Source organism: Brachypodium distachyon, chromosome 2 (genome assembly GCF_000005505.3).
Source record: "Brachypodium distachyon strain Bd21 chromosome 2, Brachypodium_distachyon_v3.0, whole genome shotgun sequence".
In the NCBI taxonomy this organism is placed as follows: Eukaryota; Viridiplantae; Streptophyta; class Magnoliopsida; order Poales; family Poaceae; genus Brachypodium; species Brachypodium distachyon.
The window spans coordinates 46,564,195-46,586,204 of NC_016132.3; the positions used below are offsets into that span (position 1 = coordinate 46,564,195).

The following is a 22,010-nucleotide window of genomic DNA, read 5'->3' on the forward strand; positions in this document are numbered from 1 at the left end:
AACAAACAGACTTGTGAAAGGCAGAAACTAAAACAAGGCCAGAGTTTTCCAACGGTGAACATTACCGGGCACCATTCTCCCGTGAATTTGCATCGCCTCTGGGGCCCTCAATACGAAGAACTTTTCCTCGCCTCTCCCCTGTTCATGAACTTACATAGTAACTGCTTGCAGACCTTTGCAGTTTGCACCCTCCAACACCATGTCTTGGTCCATGGGTTTCTGCAATCCTGCCTAGTAAGTGAGAAAGGCACAAGCATAACATAAGCGCCCAGCCAAAGATTTGATCAAACTATGTTCAAAACACACTATATTTCTTCTTTTCCAAATACTCCAGCTACAAGACCCACCAACTGAATATTGGATGAAACCACAGGGTATGGGAGGAACCATCTGAAGAAATGAGAAAAACTATGCGGTCTAGCTCTAGCACCAGTGACAGAACTAATTACACTCTAGACATAGCCAGCAGACACCCAAATGATGAAGAATCGATTCTTCCTGCTGACAAGGTATTGTTCGATCTATTTTCTCTTATTCATATTGTCTTAGCTAGTTTGGTAGCTAGAAACCGGATCATGCCAAATCAACAACCAGATTTTAATGCATAGGGGAAGTTTAGCTTTCCACAACGGAGAAACAAGCTAGAGATATATGAACGATTGATCGATCCATCCACGAAAAAGTTGTCAAATGCTGGGACTCGGGAAATAAATTTCTCTAGTTTGATTTATAAGACTGTAAGTATCTATAGGTAGAAGCAACACACACGCACGTATACAAACCAATCCAGCATTTTTAGGCCATCACGCAATGCAAGACATCAATAATTAATATACTTTGAAGGATTCTCAAAAATTCTCAAAAAATAATAGGAACTTGAAGAGCTTCAGTAACAAAGCATGTACGAGTATATTGTCCAATTGACGATGGAAACGGAGACCTATACATTACTATACTTATGAATGACTAGTCGCTAAATCCTGAACGATGGGATCATATCGTTGGTACTATATCTGAACAAATCGGTACTCTATATATCTGAACAAAACTAATCGAAAGTCTTTGGGTAGTCCTCGACGAAACCATCATCCTGTTGCTACTATGGTGATCCCTCTGAAAGACAAAATCAAAAGGGAATTAGAGGACAAGTCATAACATTGCACAGAATTAAGCCAAGTATATATATATATATATAAAAAAAATGATTACCTGGAGGTGGTGACACGGGAGAAGTAGCAGGCGCTGCTGGAGAGGCAGGAGTCGTCAGCGGGGGCGCGGGTGACACGGGAGAAGCAGGAGAGGCAGGCGGCGTCAGTGGCGGCAAGGGTTGGGCTGTCAAATCCATCAACAAGTTAACTCCTCGAAACAGATATAAGAAAGAATCCATGCACATAAAGAAACTGAGCGAAACTCTGCAAATATGCAAGACAGAGTTATAGGATGGTAACTTACTAGCGCACATGAAGAAGTTCTGTATCGGTATCACGGTGCCGCATCTGGCCGGAAGGATGAGCATGCGGATCGGGTCGATGGGCTTGGGGAAGAGCTTGCTCATGCCGCCGTTCATGCCGTGGCAGAGGCAGATGGGCGCCTTGCTGACGACCGACTTGAGGCCATTGCAGCACATGCCCGGGGGCGCCGGCACTGTGATGTTTGTGAGGTAATCCATGCATGGCGCCATGGCCGTCAACGGCGTCAGGCACTCGGCCGGTGGTGGAGGTGGCGTTGGCAGACCGGGGGACGGCGGAGCGCCGCCCGGCGCGCCAAACAACGGTGGGAAGCCAGGGAACTGAGGCAGTGGCGGGAAAGGAAAGCTAGGCAAACCAGGGATCTGAGGCAACGGCAATGGGAAGCCAGGGATCTGAGGCAATGGGAAGCCAGGGATCTGAGGCAATGGGAAGCCAGGGATCTGAGGCAATGGAAAGCCAGGAAAGCCTCCGGACCCAGCGGCAGCGGCAGCTTGAGCTTGGGACGATAGCTCAGGCACTTGGTGATCTGCGGCTGCGGCAGCTTCCTCGAATCCTTGAACTCTCGCTGCTGCCACGAAGGCGAAAACAAAGAACAGGGCGGTGAACTTTGACAGCGCCATGGCCGGCTTGCGCGGCGTGTGGTGGAGGCCGGAGGGAGGGAGGGTTTAGGACGATGTGAGTTGTTCGATGGTGGAGGACGAGGTGTTATCTGGTGCTCAATTTATAGTGCTCCAGGTCCTGGCCCCTCCTGGGTGGAGATAGAATTTTAAATCCGTGCAATACTTTGAATCTCGTATCCTTACAAGTTGTGCCTCTGGTTTCCATCGTCTCTACGAAAATAGACAACAGTCCATTCACCTTAAGGCTTAAGCACCTGATTATCTTTCGGTTTTCAGATAAAGTCGTAGAGATTTAAAGAGCGCCAGTCTGAAGACATGGGACTCTACTTTAGAGATCTGAAAACCACCAAACCTATGCATCCTCGTGACTTGCGATAGTGTGTCTTTCAAATTTAAAGCAGTGCTGCCGTTCAGATTCAAACCCCCCTGATGTAATAGATCGGGCAACGTGTTAAAAAAAACTTTGGTTGATCATGGCACTGGGTTTGGACTTGTGAGTCGACTAAAATCAAAATCAAGGGTTGTCACTGGTCATTAACAAACAAATCTTCATAGACATGAAATGAGGAAAACGCATGCCAACCACTAGTGACTTTTGGTTAATCCAGCTGTGCACGAAGAGCTTTAGCGAGATGTATGCAGTGTGCAACCAGATCGAAGCTGCGAGACAAGTTACTCTAAAGAATTGTTGCTAATCATCATTACAAAAAAGAATTGTTGCTAAGCTAGGCTGACCAAGGTTGTGCTACCAGGGTGCACAGGACAGCTGGTTACAAATCATTCTCTATGATACTAGATGCGTACACACAAATTAAGTGAGGAATATGTGTGATTGTATAACGTGTGGCAACAAAAATTAACTGGGCAATATGTGTGGTTTGCACGAGGATACCTGGCCATTGCCGTACCCATGGTTCAAAAAAACGTCGCTTAAGCGAGCAAAAGTTTTAATCAGTGGGAAAACGCCTCGTTTAGGCCCTAAGGGCCTTCACAGTGTGCCAAAAGCCAAACCGGCCAGGTAAGCATCATTTGGCATCGGAGTTAAATTTGGCTTTGTGCTCGAGTGTGAGAGATGCCTAATTGACTGACAAGAAGGACCCATTATAAATTAAATATTATTTCTTTCTTTCTTATCTTTTCTTCCTCACGAAGTCACGAACGCAACATCTTGAACGCCTCTGGCCTCTGCCCAGCCGTCCAGCGCCTCCGCCCAGACCACCTCACAGCGCCTCCGCTCAGCCTCTGGACCGCCGCCACCTCCACCCGGCGCTCCCGCCCGGCGAGCGCCACCGCCTCCACGCCCCGCCTACCCTCTGGGCCGCCGCCGCTTCCACCCGACGGCTCCGCCCCGCCCAGTCCTCTGGGCCCGCCGACGGCACACCTCGCGCAGATTTGCCGCTGCTCTTCCCCAACCGCCGATTATTGTATTGATGAAAATTAATTTGGCATCGGATCACCTTCGTGCTCCGGTTCCCTCTTTCGGTAATTTGGCAACACCTCTCCAGTGATGTTTGCCGGTGCCAAAAGCTATTTGGCACACACTGTGGAGGCCCTAAGCGCCTAATTAAGCGGTGATAAGGCCCATTAGCAAAATTCTCTTCTGCAGGGTGGCTTCTCTCTCTCCCGCCTGATTCCCACCAAGGATCCCTCCAATTTCTTCAATTCCCCTTCATTTCCTCCGAGGACCCGCCAATTTCTCCCGAGCGAACAACAAAATCTCACCAATTTCTCCAATTCCCCTTGATGTTTTCAAGGATTCCGCCAATTTCTCCAATTCCTCTTGATTTTCTTCAAGAATCCCGCCAATTTTTTCTAGGCGGGCAACAGAGTCCCTCCAAATTCTCCAATTCCTCTTGATTTCCTCCAAGAATCATGCCAATTTCTCAAAAACAGAGTCTGTACGAAACACTTAAACTTCAATTCCTCTAAGCGGTGCCTCACTGCTCGCTTAACGCTTAGCGCTTTTTTGAACCATGGCCGTACCAGGTCCGCCTTGGCATGTTCTCAGATGGTCATATAATTATTAGAGTAATATAAAGATCTCTTTCCCCCAAAACAAAGATCTGTTCAACTTAGTTGTCGCTTCAATCAGATGTACCTAGGAAAATTCTCAAACAAAGAAACAACAGATCTGTGGACGCACTACCTGGCAATCCTTCGATATTCTTCTATAAATGGAGAAACATGTTTTTTCTTTACAATTTTGAAAGAAACGATCGCCGATATGCAGCCAAAGTATACAAGTTCAAGCCGGTCTGCAAGATTAAGAGGCTATATTTTTACAAGTTTTATACAAGAAACTGTCCCACCTCTGAACGCACTGGGTGGCGGGGAGCGAACTAGTTTTGTCAGTTTTATCTCAGCTGGTAGAGTATTCACAGTCGAGCAAGCGGGTAAGTATTTCCTGGCAGCTCGGCCGATCTTGGGGTTCTGCCCAGCAATCTGCGGTAAGAGAAATAATTGTTGCTAAGATGGAACTACATGACAGCACATAGCAGACGAACATTGGCTCAACTGAGTCTAGTTTTGCTCCATAGAAACCACACTTCAAAATTAAAAGCCCCATTACCTGCAATTAACTTGCCAAGAGGTCCTTCAGGTATTTCAAGCCGTGACCCTTCATTAGCAACTGCGTATACCACCTTGAAAAGGCAAGGTCATCAAGGTCAGTCAACAATTCCAAGCCAAAACAATGCTTGCCCACTAACATATACAATAACCATAGAGAAATAGGCAAGCACCATGAAAGATTAACAATGGTAGATGAGCTCATATGCTCATTTAAGAGAAGATTTCAGGATGTTCATGCATGTTGTGGACATTTTGAAGAAAGTGGACGAATGCTTACTTGAACTGGGGAGATCCCATCCCATGGGCGACTCAATGTGCACAGCTCCCACATTATCACACCAAGGCTGAAAATGTCACATTTCTCTGAGAAGGGTTCATTCCTTATTAGCTCAGGGGCCATCCATTCTGGTGTGCCAGCAGAGGAGTTATCCGTCATAGGACTATCTGTCATCGCTCGAGAAAGACCGAAGTCACATATCTTGACAGTCCAATGCTTATTCACCAGGCAGTTAGCACTTTTCAGGTCTCTGTGAACTATCTTCATCCGGTGTATGCACATCAATCCCCTTTACCAAAATAATTTCTTTCAGATGATCAATTAATGATAATAGGTCAGAGCTGGAACAAGATTAAGCTCCAGATGACAAGAGAATTGCATCAAATGTATTTTGTTACAAGTTCCAGGATATTAAATAACAGCTAATAGATAGTATATAGTACTCCCTCCGATCCTAAATTGTTGTCGAAATATTACATGTATCTAGACACTTTTTAAGAATAGATACATCATATTTGGGAAATTTGAGTCAAGAATTTAGGATCAGAGGAATAACATTTATTCTATGCAGGGAAAGAGCCAACCTGCATATATCACGAATAATCTTCAGTCTCCTACGCCAACTGAGCTTCTTTTTCTGACCACTCATATGGATGAGATAGTACAGTGATCCCATTTCCATATATTCAGTAACCATTGATAGGTGTGGAGGTACCATGCATGCCCCAAGAAACAATATAACTACAGAAGAGAATACAGAAGTTGATATCTAGCCAGGACATGCTGAGATTGTAGTTTCAGATTATAGTTTGCATTTGTTAAAGTGAACTCTTACCATTTGGATGTCGCAGCCGGCTGAAAGGAAATAGTAAAATTATTAAAGTAATCACAAGGATGATGAAAAACAGAAGGTTAACCACATTATTGAAGCAGAGTAGTTAGGTACCTCAGGATGTATATCTCATTGCAAAAATCTTCCATGTTTTCAGTTGTCAGATCCTGCTCTAGAAATACTTTGATGGCGACATCAGTGCCATTCCATATACCACGGAAAACCTCTCCAAAGAATCCTGATGAAGCATTTCAACAAAAGGTGAGTTCTGTAAGCTTTTGTCAGGCTTAAAGAAATTCTGAAGGACAACAATGCAAAGTAAAACAGACCATTTCAAGCTAGAGAATTTCCAGTTGAGATGAAAACAGAAGATTGGAAATATGGTGACTATTAAATGGTCAAACAGGTTTCAATGTGTATCACCATGCCGGTTAGCATGCCTACTTTATTGTTTCTAGCTATCAGGGGTGAATAGCCTCCATTTAATGCCCTCAATAAAGATGGCAAGACTACTCTACTGTTCAACTTTAATGCTCTAATGAATTTTGAGTAAAACAGTAATAGAATTATATGATAGCTTCAATAAAGTCAAAATATAAAGAAGGGTATAACAGTATCAAGACATAGCGTGTAATACTTGGGAGACACTGGATTCGATTGATTTGATAATCTTAAGCACTTAACGATAGCTAAGGAGTAGATAACAAAAAAAAATTCAAGGCACAATTATAGGGACTTGACAATTATACCCGATTTTCAAACTCCGTTGATTGGAATGCATATTGGAAAGAGATCACATCATAGTAAAAGCAGCAAATGCATATCATTGCAAATTATAGAAGCACAGTACAAGAATGGGAGAGGTCCACTTCAAAGAAAATGGATCAGCAAGTCTACAATACTCCCTCTGATCCATAATAAATGTCTCAGACTTTGTACAGCTTTGTACTAATTTTGTACTAAATCTGAGACACTTATTATGGATCGGAGAGAGTAGTAAATTTATCTGAGGAAGTTTGAGATGACTTGCCTATTCCAACCCGCGTACCAATTGTCAGCTCAGAGAAATCTATGTTCCACTCTTGAAAAGGCAATAAAGGTTTATTAAATGGGGAGCTTTGCAAAACCTTGTTCCATGCGAATACCATCTTTTCTTTGCTTATAAAATCACAATTATCACTTGTTTCAGAAATTCCACCCTCATAGTCATGAGGAGAAGTAGGCAATGACATAGCTTTCTGAGTAGAACAGGTTCGGTTTCTCAAGCCATTATTGGTAGCAACATCTCGACCAGATTTATCATCCTAAGGAAGAAAATGAAATTATAAGCCCAAGCTGATGACGTTCAAATGACACTTACATGCCACAAGAGAAAAAAGCCAACATAAAACAATGAAACAAGAATGTACTTTGTTTGGGCAGTCATGTGCATTGCTTGTGTCCTCACTAATATATGAGCATGAACCATCATTAACATGATCCCTTTGGAGGCGATTCTGCTTTAATGTTTCATTCATAGCCCGAACTGCCCTGTCAGGATTTAAGATTTGAACAATAAATATTTGATGCTCACTGAGGATAACTGACAGAACACATACGCATACTCTAGTATACTCCCTCCGTTCCTTAAATTGTGGCCTATATTGTTTCCTTTGACCAAGCCTTTGACCAAAAAATAGTCTATTAATATATACTTTTTGTGAAATAAAATTTATACTCCTTCCGATCCATATTAATTGTCTCAAATTTGCATAAATATGGATGTATCTATGCCTAAAATGTCTCTAGATACATGTAATATTTCGACAATTAATTAGGATCAGAGGGAGTAACATTGTATTCGTATTCAAAAGTACTGTTTATAGTTATGATTTGTATCACACAAGTCACACGTCGATAGAGTAATCATTGGTCAAAGGCTCGGTTCAAGAAAACATATATACGCCCTAATTTAAGGAACGGAGGGAGTATCTAGCATCTAAACACAGCCATGACCAAAATGTGCACTGACTCTTGAATCTTGAGTCAGTGAAGGCAACGGGTACACCTACACAACTTCTGATACAGTTATGCAACTTGCCTTATAGTTCAAAATAGGAATTACCTCACGATATCATCTCCAATCTCCGGTGTGATGCTAATGCTTCTTCTTCTAATTCTTCGAGGGGTAGGTATAGTAGTGCCACCTGGATCATCTGATCTGCAAGCTTGTAATGCTTTATTAAAAAATGGAGTTGCTATTCAGACAATTTTTTACTTTTTTTAAGAAACTTCTCAAAAGGAAAGGAAAACCGACAAAATATGAGTTCTTGGTCCTTGCAAAGCTAGAGAATGCAGATTAATTTGGTTTCCCAAAAATCAATTTACATCACAGAAAACCAGAACCATGATGTATTGGTGGAGATCAAAATTATATCAAAACCTTCTTTCAAGCTAGTTTTCATTATGAGAAGCACACAAAAATAGGTATATTTCAATGACAATTGCGTGCAACACTTGCATTCACTTCCGCTTTTTCTTCTTCTTTTAGAGAACTTACATCACTTCCTACATATATATCGAACCATATGGTTGCCACTGCTAGTGCCTGCTAGCAGCGAATAAGAGAGGAAAACCCCCAAAACACAACAGAGTAAAGAAGCCAGCAATAGTAATTTATGACAGTAGGCAGTCAAGCTGACCAGTTGAAACAAAGTGTTGAATCAATGCACTATGGAGATTAGTTTTGACGGCAAACACATTAAAAAAATGTAACACTGCACCCACAAAAGAATAGCTGGCAAACCTTGATGTAACTCCATCAGTGTATTCTTGAAATGATTGCCTCTCACCACTAAGTATAGATCTTCCCTTTGCCCTCATTAATGGATGCTCAGGACTACACCAGGGAAAAATTTGATAGAAGTATCCCGTAAGAACACAGATACATTGTGAAACTGGTAGGTGGGCACAAAGAAACAATAGAAATATGCTTGTGGAATTGTGGTTCCCATCATGTAAGAGAATACAGAATACTCACTACTAAGTACATTTGGTAACACAGGAAGGCATACCGCATATAAACTGTAAACGTGTAAAATTGTGAAGTAACATGGAAATAGTAGTGGTAAGTTTTGATATACAAACTAGTGATGATTTTTGGAAAGTATGTATGAGTACATTTTGCAAATCAAACAAACCAGCATGTCGATCCTCCACATGTAATCCCCCAAATCTATAAACAAGACACAGCACCTAAAACCGATGTGCTCAACCATCGGTGAAAATACCACAGTAGTTTTCTTCAATAAGGTTACAGGGAAAGAACAACAACACGAGAGATTATAGAACATTACTAAAGGTAGAGTTTGAATGCAAACCTTGAACTAGCACAACGAGGTTCTTCAGCAACTCCTTTCCTCTGGCTTCGCCTCCAAAATGCATTTGCGATATTGGGCTCACTACATGATGTGCTGGTTTAAACAACCAACAATTTCTCAGAAAATGCAATGAAAAAGGCAGTCAAAACTATCAACACAGGTAACAGATCATTGTATACATTCTGACAAAACAAACAAGAGATATACTTCGGACCCCACCCCCCACCCCTTTTTTTTTTGAATTGTTTACAAGTTTCAACGCAGATCAATGGTGGGAGTTAGAACAAGTGAACAACTGAAGTTATGAAGGGTAATATGATTAATTCCAGGTTTACATTACCACTCCCCTCCCCATTTCTCTCTCCCTAGTCCCTACACCTCAGAAATTCCCCACCTGATCCCACCCCTCAGCCTAGGAATCCTTCGGACTCTGACTCCAGACTCATACCAGCCACACTGATCTACTTCCTACTGCCGGACGTGATCCATAAAGTGCAAGATCTTGCACCTCCTGCTGCGAGGCACGGATCTGGCACCAAGTCTCGTGCCTCTTCTACAAGACACTCGATGTGGTAAGTGCTGGCCCAAGCCAAGATGGCATTGCAGCGATAAGATGCATGTCGTGATGACCCTAGAGTATGATGTAAACATATTTTTTTTCATCAAACACGCCTGCTAGTGCATCATTTTCACCAACAAATCACTAACGACCAAAATTTACAATGATGTAACATTGGCTTGGAACATTAACTTGCTTTCTAATTCTGCATGCAGGCATAGAAACATTCACTGCATGCATGTACATAGATTTATGCATAATGTAGCGCTCATGTTGCAATAAAAACGATTATTATCCTTGTAGTGATACTGATATAATCAGTAAAAAGTACCAAACTGCCCTTTGTAAGTGACGAGATACATAAACTATCTTCCATAAGTGGTGTACTGAAGTAATTAACAGTAAATAATGTTATATCATGAGGTGGTACCTTAATTTCCCCTCTGAAAACGTTCTTGATCTCAACATCGTATTACGCAATGAACGTCCAGATAGATTTGATGAAGCTTCAATTCTGCACTGAGATAGAGAAGGAATGTTTTTATCTTGCTAAAGATATGCACTCTAGAATGTTAAAAAAAAGTAAATATAAGGATTGCAAGCAACAAACAAAAGAAATGACCAATACAACTGACAGATGGTTTCTTTCATATATGATATATCCGAGCATGTCAACTTCTCTATGTTATTACAACTATTTTACAAGATCTCTCTGCCTTTCGAATGGAACATTTACCACAACAGCTATATGATAAAAGTTGCCCATGATCGGCTTTCTTCTGTATAATTTCTGTATTTGGTTGATGTTATCAGTTATAAACTTCCCATCTAATTGTTCTCGGATGCTCTATATTTCCTCTTCATGCCAATAACCTATCTCAGCTTCTATTGCTGCCAGTGTGAAGATTCACTTCTGTCTGTATCTATCATGCAACCCATGATGTTCCAATCACCATCTGTCTTACAAAATATCATTTGGTTTCAACAAATCCTACGATGGAATAATTATCAATATTACACTTCTATTGCATGGTTATGTTTGAAAATCCCTCATAGGCTCCTAGCCTACCCAACAACACAAGCTATGACGGTTGTTACGCTTAACTATATTAATTTTTTTGTCTTTAACCATATGATCCTAGTATCCATACAAAGGTTCAAGATAGAATGTCATCCGATGTTCCCATTACCATCTGTCTTACCAAATACTACTCCTAATTGGTTTCAACAAATCCTATGCTGGAATAATTATAATGTTACACTTCTAGCATGATTATGTTTCAAAATCCCTCATAGGCTCCTAGCCTATCCAACAACACAAGCTATGACGGTTGTTACCCTTCACTATATTGATTTTTTTTTCTTTAACCATATGATCCTAGTGACCTAGTATCTATTCAAAGGTTTAAGATAGAATTTCATCCGTTAAAACGTGTGAACCACTCAATATTAGTAAGAGCCATCAGTGACAAAACAATATTTTCTCCAGGGAGGGAACTATTAATTATCTATCATGATACTCATTGAGATACTGGAAAAAAAATAACAAAGGCCTGAGTCACACAGCTAAGAGGAGAAATTTTATGCATAAACATACCCTTCAGCTTCAACTTTATCAGATAATCCATACAGAGGGCTATTGGGCTCAAGGGGGGAATCACATGAGTCATTTTCAGCTGAATCACTCTCACCCGCAGCAGAGATATGCGAAGTAAAGATAGCCTTGGCTGAAAAAGGAATCAACTGGCCTGGAAATCGCATAAGATCAACCAGCAGCTCCATAGAATTCAGAGGAACTACCACAGACATATGTTTGTACGAATCGACAAATCCATCTGCACCGTCATCAGGTAGACCCTATGAAAGACATGGTTTAAAGTATTTGAAGTTATTTTTATCATATATTTAACGTGAAGAGAATATTATAAAAGATGTACAAAGAAACACCTGAAATAAACAAAAGAACAAGAAAGGGTGTCAACATACCACCACAAGTTTACTCTCAAGGCCAACAGCATCTGCAAGAACTTTAAATAGGATAGCTCGGGGTCGGCATGATCCATGCCTTATCTGTCCAAGAAGTTGTGGTCCTTTATTTCCAAAGAAATGAGTATCTTCGGTTGCAGCTCTTCCTGGACTAACATCAGGGTTTTGACCCTTGAAGCAGTCAAAAACCTGTTTGGGATTAACTTGCTAAATGTTAAATATGCATAAACCGATAAGCTAATACTTTAAAACTCAACCTTGATGTGATTGATGCAAGGGCTAACTTAAACTGTACCTCTATGCAATTGTTTTTAACACAGATTAGTTTTACAAATCCATTAAGCATCAACAGTACCCAAGAATCATGCAATAATAATGACCAAGCAATGACTATGATGTTTAGCTCCAATGAGGAATTGAACATGCGAAAAATACATAGTTGTATCCAGTTTGTGAAACTTACCAAACCTGCTATCTTCTTTATCACTAAAGCTGGACTAGAGTTCAATCCTTTCACAAGCGCAGCACTAAGCTGCTTTAACATGAAAATCTTCTTATCCTTCTCAGCGTCTACAACAATTATGTCAGTCCTAAGCCCATCTGCTTCGAGAGTTTGAAGCTCATTCAGTGATGGTATTGTTGGGAAACACTCCTTCAGCTTTTTATCCTGTATGAATTGCATTACAGGTGGAAAACATAACCACAGAGAAATAAAACAAAAGCAAAACTTTCTCTAAATTATCCAAGACTTAATAATGTGGCTAAAAGAAAAACATCGTTGCTAAATCAGAATTCCAAATTATAGCACTTTTCCAGTGATCACTAATTTGTTAGACCTAGGAATCTGACTCCTCACACAACAAATACATTTGGAAGGTTGACATGTTTCATGTACCATGAAACTGTGGCGCTTCATAACCTAGTGAGGCTTTAATAATTAAGCATCTTCTTCAGAAAGTCCTTGACATGTACCACCACTGTTCCTAAAATCTAGCTTTTTCCTACATCAAACCTTTTAAAGTTTGACCAAGTTTATAGAAAGATGTACTAAAGTACTAAACCATATCAAATAAGCATACTACGAAGATATATATCATGACGGATTTAATAAAACTAATCTAGTGTTGTAAATCATCTAAAAAACTAGAGTTAAAGATGTTAGAAGTTCTACCAAGGACAAAGGTAGAACATCTTCTATTTAGGAGCAGAGTGAGTATTTGGGAAAATCTAACTCAAAAGCCGCATGACATGCACAAATAATCTACTGTCGTTATTTTACAGGAAGTCAGGAATATGTCTGCAAAGAACAAACAACGGTTACTGAGAGGGAGACCTCACCGGAATGATTGAATAGAAACCATTGGGTATAAACCCTGAATAAGTTCCTGTTGACCACAGTAATTGAGAAGCCTTCCAGGACGAGGACCTTGAATTAGCCAAAATGATTCGGGATTCTTTATCAACCAAAACTTCTTGTTTTCTTGATATGGCAACAGATTCTATCTTGTCCAAGAGGTCTGGCGGCCACCAACTAGGTTCACATGAAGTAGCTTCAGATTGCCCAGAACTAGTTGGTGCTTCATCCATTGCTCGGACGGTGTAGTCCCTCATTTGAATCCCATGCGCACCATCTTTTGCATGCTAACATAAGCTATACGACAAAACTTTGTATTCAGTATGACCACTAATCAATATGGTTGATATCTGCAAGAAGTTAAAACTTAATATAAATCTCAAGAAAATCAGAAACCACTCAGACAAAACTCTTGAAGGAGGCTTATGCAGAGCTTTTCTTATATCTAATTATTTGTACAGGAATTCTTCATCCCATCTACAATGCCACCAAACTGGTTGGCAGCTCTGCAAGAAAAACCAAATACTTAAAAAAATACTTTCAGTGATAAGCAACTCAGGTTTGCTTACTCCAAACCCATCTATACACCCATCTGTACACTTGGTCCAATAGAAAAGCTAATTGTGCAGAGGGAATTGTCTTTTTAGCACAAAAAAAATGCACGATAGATTAACAGACGTTTTGAAGTACAGCAATATCTGCAGAACTTCAGAAGGAAAAGCAAAGTACTTGTTAATCAACAAAACCACTTGATAGTAACATCCAACTGAAAAGAGTGAGGACATGTGAACTGCGTGAGGCTTTGGCCTTGCCCAAGACAAAGGGCAACCTTCATCATTAGTAAAGCTCAGTCCGCGGTGTACAATTAAGGACTGGCAACTAAATAGAACTCAATCAAATATCATCAGCTGATGTGCATCCTGATGGAAATTAGCTTCCAGAAAAGAATCCAACCCGAAATGTCATCACGTGAAAGTTTGCCATGTCTCGTCACAAAATTCCAAGGTAACCTGCAAGCCTGTTGCAGCAACAGCTGCAATTCTAGTTACTCACATTTTATCCAACTAAACGTTATGAGCAACACACGCTGTTCATGTTACCAGCAAAAAATTGTCGTGAATTATTCTAGCACGTCAATAACAGGATCCTCCCCCAGTACAGAATGCATCGCTGCATACACTTTACGTTTCTAGATCCAGGCTCTTATTTACCTGAACTTGGGAACTCACAGTAAACCTCCAGTAAAACAGGGAAAAAGTTAAGCAGATCACTCACACCAACGTACAGTAACCATAGTACTGTCCACAATTGCATAAACTACCATGCAATGGCTTAGAACTATAGCTCACGCCTTAGCTCCCGCAGCTATTTATGGCCAAAATGGGAACAACAAGGGGCGTCTGCACCTCGAGTTCAATTCTACGGGGTCACAGGACAACAACACCGTTAAGATCTCGCGCGCGCTGAACAAACAAGAAACGAATCATACGAATGGACGGTGTACACTAGTGGACTAATGGAGTACTAGCAAACGAATCCGCAGCTGCAGTGAGTATTCCAGTACGGACGCATTTACCCTAAACGGACAGAACATGCCAGATATATTCGGATTCGATTTCTCACAGCGCAGACCCGAACAAAGAGGCTAGATCAGAGCGAAACGAATCCCAGAGAAGTGAGCGCCGGCTTACCAACAGGAGAAGATAAAGTCAAGGTGGATCTCCTCCCCGCTCCACGCCAATCCAGCAGAGGGCAGTGCCGAAGGAGGAGAACGCGGCGGCGGAGAGTCCGAGGTTGGGCTGCTTCGCTTCGGTGGAACTGGAAGGAGGAGCGGCGCGTCCAGCGGCTTCGGGATTTGGGAGCGGCAGCGCGACGCGGGCTCGATTGCACGGTGGATTTAGAGAGGCGGTAGGTGGGCTGGTACGGTAGGTGGGCAGCGAGCCAGCGATCGAGCAGCCTGCGCGCGGCGCGGCGCGGTGGAGCGGACGGAAGAGGAAGAGGAGGAAGTAACTGGGAGCTGAGACTTCAAACCCGGTAGCCGGGAGGGACGACGAGAGACGAGAGCGGAGGACGCGGGTGAGAAGATTAAAAAGTACGGCGGCTCCAGCTGTGGAGGGGAGGCGTCGCGTCGGCCCGCACTGCCTTTGCCTGGCTTTGTGCGGGGAATGGCAGAGCAGCCAGGAGCCCAGGGGGGTTGACGGTGGCTTTGTAGGCACACTTTGTTCCTGTGTTGTGTGATGTGTGTATATGGTTTTTATTGCAAGTAAACTGCATTTACTGCGAGATTTTCATTTATAACATGGTTAATGTTGAACCATTTACTCGTGTGCTGTATTATTATTATTATTTGAAGGAGAATTGGAGCTACTAATTTTATCTTATACACCCTCCGTCCAATATTAAGTGACGAAATATTACATTATCTAGACTTTTTTGTGTATAATACATTCATATTTGAGCAAATTTGAGTCACTTAATATGGGACGGAGGGAACACTCTATTTGTTCCTACAAAATATGGCGTGTTTTGTTTTCTTTGACCGGGCCTTTGATCAAAATTAGTCTATTAATATATATATACTTTTTGGGAAATAAAATTGATATCATATTCGTATTCAAAAGTACTTGTTATGGTTTTTGATTTATATCACATAAGTCACACGTTGATGGAGTAATCTCTTTTTTTTGCGGGTATTGATGGAGTAATCTTTAGTCAAAGGGTGGAAACAAAATGTGCCATATTTTAAGGAACGGATGGAGTATCTTTTTTAATTTGATCTCACTTATGTTGTGTGCGAAAAATCTCACTTGATTTTGAAATCTTATCTTCATGGCATTATGAGGATGAGGATTATGTATTGTTATTGTTATTTCATTAAATACCATTTATACAGTTATCAAGAAGATTATGTTTCACATTGATTATAAAAGTTTAAAGACATTAAATATATACATACAAATCGATTTCTTGTTTATCTCCTATTAATTTGATGGAGTATCACAACCAATATTGGGTCACGGATACCTTGCATGTTTATGCGAATTGATATTTGTTGATTTCATATTCATGCACTGCTTTCTTCCGTTGTCGTGTCTTCTGACCTCACACCGTTGTATTTTTTTTCTTTTTTCTAGAATACACCGAAGCAAGCTTGTGCCAACTGCCAAGACATGTTAAAGATAGTAACCGAATTTTGCATCGAACATTGGATATCCTGACATAGATACGAATTGATGGTTTCTATCTCATATCAGATAATACACTAGCTAAATGTGTGTGTTGATACGGAATCAAAGATGTACTATATGTACATAGATGTGATTTTTAAACTACTTATGTGCTCGTAATTTTCATTTTATGATATGATAAGATTTTTCTCAAATATTTTTTTTGAGATAATAATTACTCAAAAATATACGTCAAACCAATCAACTATGATAAAGAAATCACATAACATACAAGTACCACATTGAATGGGTGGCATGCTTGCAATCTATCGTGTGGCAGGACTTACCTTGTATGCGGTTGGTTCTCATGACCCTACTTCATACCACTTTCACTTTTTATTTTATTGAAACTGAAAATAGAAAAGCATAAGAGCCTCGAGAGATGAAAGATTAGAGAATTATTAGGACGTTGTTGACCGTTCTTAACCTAAGAAGAACATACGGAACTGGTAGATTTCCTAGCGTGTTTGGTGTTGATCGTTACCTTCTGTGTGAATCCGGTGTATCCATAATGTGTTTGAGGCTTTTCTCGGAGAAGAAATTAAACAATGACGGTATCTCAGCATGGGCTAACTCTATGCCAGCCGACACAGTAAGACACGTGATAATGCATAGCCCCTGCTTTAGGGAGGGCTAAACGGGGAGACCCGAGAACAGATAGGCATGTCTCATCTTTTCCTCGATTGGTTGCGTTTAGGATCCTCGCGCTCAAGATAGTAATATCGATCGTGATGGCCATTTGCCTACGTGGCTAGGTAGCTCTTGTCCTGATTTCATGGCAAGGGGTTTGACCCAAATGCATGCATGCATGGCGAGGCCAACTCTGTGAAGCAGAAAACTGATCGCCGTACGGCCGTACCACGCATGGGTGCTGAGTGAATTCATCGTTGCACATGCTGATCGATCTCCCTTTTGTTGTCGTTGGGGCCAGCGAGGCATACGGCTCACTACTTATCCATTTAATTACTTCACGGGCCTTTGACCTGATCGATCCCAAAATATCTCAACAACACGGGGCATCTCACGTTCCGGCCCCCAACATTCACGGCCGGATCAATAGTCGAGATAATCAATGGACAGGACTCAGGAGGAGTCGGAGAAGCCACCAGTGGCGTACGTTGGTCCAAAAACTGGAGAGCCGGTGTCGTGTCGAGCTCCGTGTCGCCCGTTGCGCACGAACCACAGGTCCGGCAGGGAAGGCCCCCTTTGACGTGCGCGCGGCCGTGGTGGGCGCCGGCGGGCGCGTAGTTGTCAACTTTGAGGCGGTGCACACGCGCGGATGGAACAGAAAGCAGCGCACGGGCCCGCGCTTTCATGTTGCGCTTGCGCTTGCGCGCCGAGGCCTTGAGATGCCGAGCTTTACATTATTGGATCACGGCTCTCCGTCACTCTCTTTTGGTTCGGATTTCCTTTTCCCACCTCATCACGTGCGGCGGACGCGGGGCGGAGGCAGGTGGCGCCTGGCGATCGCCGGGGCCGGAGCGGAAGCGGATCGGTTGCTGTTCAATCATAGGAAACGGGGGTAAACTGTCGGTGTGGTCGCTCGAGGACTGAGGTGTAAAGGGGCACGGGTGGGCTGCTTGGGGCTGATGGGTCTCGGTCATTCGGTGCGGATCCAGGTCACGTGTGGCCGTGTGGGTAACCTTCCCTTTAGGCGAGGGAACGTGGAGATGGGGACGCTGTCCAGCGGATTGTGCTCTGATTCGCGAGGCTACCTCGAAAGATTGGAATATTTCCGGTCGGGGCCCAAACAAAGCATCATCCTAAACTCGAGACCGAAAGAGCGACCAATCTAAACTTAAGCTGCAGCTTACTCCTGAAAGAAAAACTCCAGCTGCAACTTGCAAGTTCCTCTGTATTGTGCATATAAAAAAAATTCTTTCACATGAAAACAATTCGTAGTGCAATTCCAGTGTTATTAGTACTCCTCTGACTCTAAATTCTTGAACTCAAATTTGTCAAAATATGGATATATCTATTTTTTTAAAACGTCTAGATACATATAATATTTCGACAACAATTTAGAATCGGAGAAAGTACATGGTATTATTGTACAATAATACGTAGTGAACAGGAATACAACATAGCACGAGTATTCCTCTGTAGTACATACATAGTCTGAGTGATCGCGGAATCACGCGGAAAAAGACCACGCATTTAAACATGGCCCATGAAATAAATACAAAAGCTTTCTCTAAATCAAAGGCGATCGCAGTATATACACTGTACATATGGCATCTCGCACCGCGGCATTTTGTGCAATCATAAGACGGCATATGCATAGGCCCCTCGTGGCTCCTCATGAAGAAACACCGTGTTTAAGCTGGCATTCATTCCGTTTAGTCAGTCACTGTAGCTAGTAGTGCTCATATTTGGTTGTCTTGTCACGTGTGAAATCTTCAAAATAATTCCGTCGGTACGCTCATATGGAGTATCCTCCAAAATTATATACGGTACGTGAATTTCCGTTTGATCAGGACACGTAGCAAAAAAAAAATACTTGATAGGACGCTAGTGAGTAGTGACACGTACTAGTAGTCTTTGGTTGTCATGTCACATGACACGTAACTTGTCAAACAAAAATATTACGGCTGGTTTGGCACCCGTCATTTTGGTATAGAATTTTTGAATTCATTTTGAAATAAAAAAACAACTTGTCTGGTTGGCACGGAATTAGCCACAAGAATTCAATCTCAAATTTCATGGAATCACACTATAACTAGCCTCAATTCCTCTCTAAAAGTCATCATTTATGTAGAATTGTCTCGCTCTTCAATTCCATGTGGTAGACAAACATGATTTTTCAATCCGGAATTCAAATTCAACCAAATGAAATGCTATCAAAAATTGAATTTCATTTCGTTTTGATCAAAGGAAATGAATTCTTGGTTGCCAAACGAGCTGTTATATAAAAAAGATCCCTATAGAACATAGGTGAACCGGCTGATCAGCTGATGGATCGTGTATTACATACTCCCTCCGTCTGATATTAAGTGACTCAAATTTGCTCAAATATGAATGTATCTATTTCTAAAAAAACGTCTAGATACATGTAATGTAATAGAAAGTCATACGAGACGTATCGTGCGGTACATGCATGGGCATATGATGTGTGGCCTCTCCCGCTGCAACTCCCCATTGGCGCATCCATCGCGTCGCCGGTCGCTCCATGCATCTCCATCCACGGGCCAAGCAGTTGAATGATCGAAAACCGAGTTACTGTATTCATCGACCATGTGTGCTTATATACATGAGAGTTTACAGCAGTTTGTTACAACAGAATCCTATACAGGAGAGGCTACGTGCGGGATAAGGACGCATGCATGCGTACTGGCCGCGGTGATCGCGCTCTGGGTGTGGCCAGGTGCGCCACGATTTGGCTGCCGGTAGAATCAGGAGGAATCCATTGAGGGGCGACGCCTGTAGTTTGCCAACACAAGCCTGCCGGTAGACTCAGGAGGAATCCGTTGAGTTGCAGGTGCGGCTTGCTCGGATCGTGCATGAACAGGCAAGCCTGCTGTACATCATGGGAGATGTCGGGGCGCATGAGAGTGAGGTACTGGAGGGCACCTGCGAGGCTGCGGTAGTCAGAGGGATTTTTGACAGGAGATCCCTCGGAAGCGGACAGCTTGGCCTCGGCGTCGATGGGCGTGGAGATGGGTTTGCTGTTCAGCATGCCAGCGCGCGATCTAGGATCTCCAGAGCATATTGCTCTTGGGAGAGGAATAAGCCATGGGGGGAACGCTGAACATTGATGCCGAGGAAGTGGTGTAGAGGACCAAGATCGGTCATGGCGAACTCCTGGTGGAGATTACGGATGATCTGGTGGAGCAGCACGGTAGAGCTGGCGGTGAGGATAATGTCATCGACGTAGAGGAAGAGGTATGCGATGTGGGCGCCTCGTCGCAGAATAAAGAGCGAGCTGTCACACTTAGAGGAAACGAATCCCATCGTGAGTAGATGAGAAGTAAAACGGGTGAACCAAGCCCGCGGAGCCTGTTTCAGCCCATATAAGGACTGATGGAGGTGGCAGACATGGTTGGGATAGTTGGTGTCGATGAAGCCCGACGGCTGCTGCCCGTAAACGATCTCGTCCAAGTGCCCGTGGAGGAAGACGTTCTTCACGTCGAGCTGGTTGATCGGCCAATTGTTTTGAACGATGATGGAGAGAACAAGCCGAACAGCCGCCGGTTTGACGACGGGACTGAACGTCTTGCCGTAGTCGGCTGGGAATGGTGGTCTCACCGAGGCCGGTGTGTGTCAGCGGCCGGCGCCATCGCCGGAGAAAAGGGGTTGAGAAACGGCGTAGTAGCCGCTCCTTGAGCAGTGAGAGAGGTTTTGAGAGACCTCAGTGTCGCCCATTGCGGAAGCAGGTAGAGGAGCTCGTGGCTCTGATACCAAGTCGAATGATCGAAAACTGAGTTACTGTATTCATCGATCATGTATGTTTATATACACGAGAGTTTACAGCAGTTTGTTACAACAGAATCATATACAGGAGAGGCTACGTGCGGGAAAAGGACGCATGCATGGGTGCTGCCCGCGGTGATTTCGCTCTGGGCGTAGCCAGGTGCGTCACGATCTGGCTGCCGGTAGACTCGAGAGGAATCCATTGAGGGACGGGGGCGACGCCTGTAGTTTGCCAACACAAGCCAGCCAGGGGCAAAGGGAACCAACACTGAACCGAACCGGCACCCCTGCCACAAACCTGGCATCAATGGTCACGTACGGAGGACGTTGTCCGGATCACGATGCATCTTCTCCTTTGTTGCCGCGCGACAAACGCTAGTCCCTAGCTGTCCTCCGGCTAAGCTAGCTCGCGATGCATGCGCGGAGGCTACGAGAATAATCGGACGTCCCGCACGGCCCCCGAACGCGCTTTTGCTTCCTGGTCGCAAGGCACGAACGCATGAACCGGGCAGGGGGCTTGATTATTTTGATCTTGCTGTTTTGGGACCAAACTAAAGGTAAGCGCCGGCCGGCCGGAACACCTTGCGTGCAGTACTACCTGACAGACAGTGTTGGTGTTCCGTAATTGCTCGGTTGCTAGCCGCGACGCCGGCCTGACAGCTTTGCTACTAGCGCTGATCCACAGCCGGCCCACGCACTGTTCGGGGTCTTGGGAGCTTGTCTCGTTTGCGTGTCGGGGCGGTCGATGGACAAACGTTGTTGGGCGAGATTTCAGATCTCGATCACAACTGGTAGGACTAGTCCAGCTAGCAAGCAAAAGGTGGCTGTGGGTGTTGCTGGCAGAATTGGATCGATTGATGGATGTCGTTTGGATCCATCAGTTTGGTCTCCTTTTTTAGAACGCGTGCCGCGTGCGTGCGCGGGAGATTTTTTTTTTTGAGGGGAATTTTTATTTTTATTTTTCCCGAGATGTGCGTGGGAGATGTTGGCCATGCTTATTGGGCTCTTCATCGCCTGGCACTATGGGGCCTATAGCCCCAGCCCAGTAACCCACCATTGCCTGGCACACTTACGGAAAAGATTTGTGTAAACAGCGATATGTGTATTGGCTGGTCGTAATCGATCCTGCTTCACACATAGTTTAAGCTCTCGTGAATTGAGTCACTTTGATGTGTGATCATGCACCAAAACGGACCCTGCAGCGTAAGTTAAGCAAGCTGTAAAAAAATACCCGCCAAAGAAATTACTGGTAGTCAATGCGATCCACGAGCCGTGCCGACCCATGCGCATGCAGTGACGCAACAGCGCAAGGCCAGGTACCTTGCACATCGACCCGGTCGCAACTT

At 43.3% G+C, this 22,010-nt stretch overlaps 2 protein-coding genes across 3 annotated transcripts; both read right to left on the reverse strand.

The window, feature by feature from the left end:
- Positions 1 to 903: 903 nt before the first annotated feature.
- LOC104583315 (vegetative cell wall protein gp1) lies at positions 904 to 2,143 on the reverse strand. Its single transcript, XM_014898635.2, has 3 exons — positions 1,453 to 2,143; positions 1,210 to 1,332; positions 904 to 1,113 (listed from the first exon to the last, which is right to left on the reverse strand). Exons 1-3 carry the CDS (start codon positions 2,087 to 2,089, stop codon positions 1,100 to 1,102), a joined length of 774 nt encoding a protein of 257 aa, XP_014754121.1. The 5' UTR covers positions 2,090 to 2,143; the 3' UTR covers positions 904 to 1,099.
- A 2,074-nt stretch (positions 2,144 to 4,217) lies between these two features.
- Positions 4,218 to 15,206, reverse strand: LOC100829184 (serine/threonine-protein kinase EDR1). Of its 2 annotated transcripts, none has more exons than XM_010233832.2 (17): positions 14,719 to 15,206; positions 13,012 to 13,324; positions 12,137 to 12,340; positions 11,674 to 11,862; positions 11,285 to 11,544; positions 10,118 to 10,201; positions 9,129 to 9,221; positions 8,555 to 8,647; positions 7,874 to 7,969; positions 7,179 to 7,299; positions 6,800 to 7,073; positions 5,884 to 6,007; positions 5,773 to 5,792; positions 5,522 to 5,678; positions 4,938 to 5,226; positions 4,659 to 4,731; positions 4,218 to 4,531 (listed from the first exon to the last, which is right to left on the reverse strand). In XM_010233832.2, the coding sequence occupies exons 2-17, from the start codon at positions 13,282 to 13,284 to the stop codon at positions 4,449 to 4,451; spliced, it is 2,433 nt and encodes an 810-aa protein (XP_010232134.1). In that variant the 5' UTR covers positions 13,285 to 13,324; positions 14,719 to 15,206; the 3' UTR covers positions 4,218 to 4,448. The 2 variants fall into 2 exon arrangements, with proteins under 2 accessions (XP_010232134.1, XP_010232133.1); XM_010233831.2 differs by having other exon boundaries at positions 13,012 to 13,377; positions 14,719 to 15,082.
- Positions 15,207 to 22,010: the final 6,804 nt, after the last annotated feature.

Excerpts from the sequence above, each read along its gene's own strand:
- LOC100829184 (XM_010233832.2), bottom strand. The coding sequence starts at position 13,284 with ATGAGGGACTACACCGTCCGAGCAATGGATGAAGCACCAACTAGTTCT. Across the intron at positions 7,300-7,873 it reads ATTGGAGATGATATCGTGAG|GGCAGTTCGGGCTATGAATG; the intron begins GTAATTCCTATT and ends AAATCCTGACAG. Across the intron at positions 5,679-5,772 it reads CCGGCTGCGACATCCAAATG|TTATATTGTTTCTTGGGGCA; the intron begins GTAAGAGTTCAC and ends TCTCTTCTGTAG.
- LOC104583315 (XM_014898635.2), bottom strand. The coding sequence starts at position 2,089 with ATGGCGCTGTCAAAGTTCACCGCCCTGTTCTTTGTTTTCGCCTTCGTG. Across the intron at positions 1,333-1,452 it reads GAACTTCTTCATGTGCGCTA|CCCAACCCTTGCCGCCACTG; the intron begins GTAAGTTACCAT and ends TGGATTTGACAG.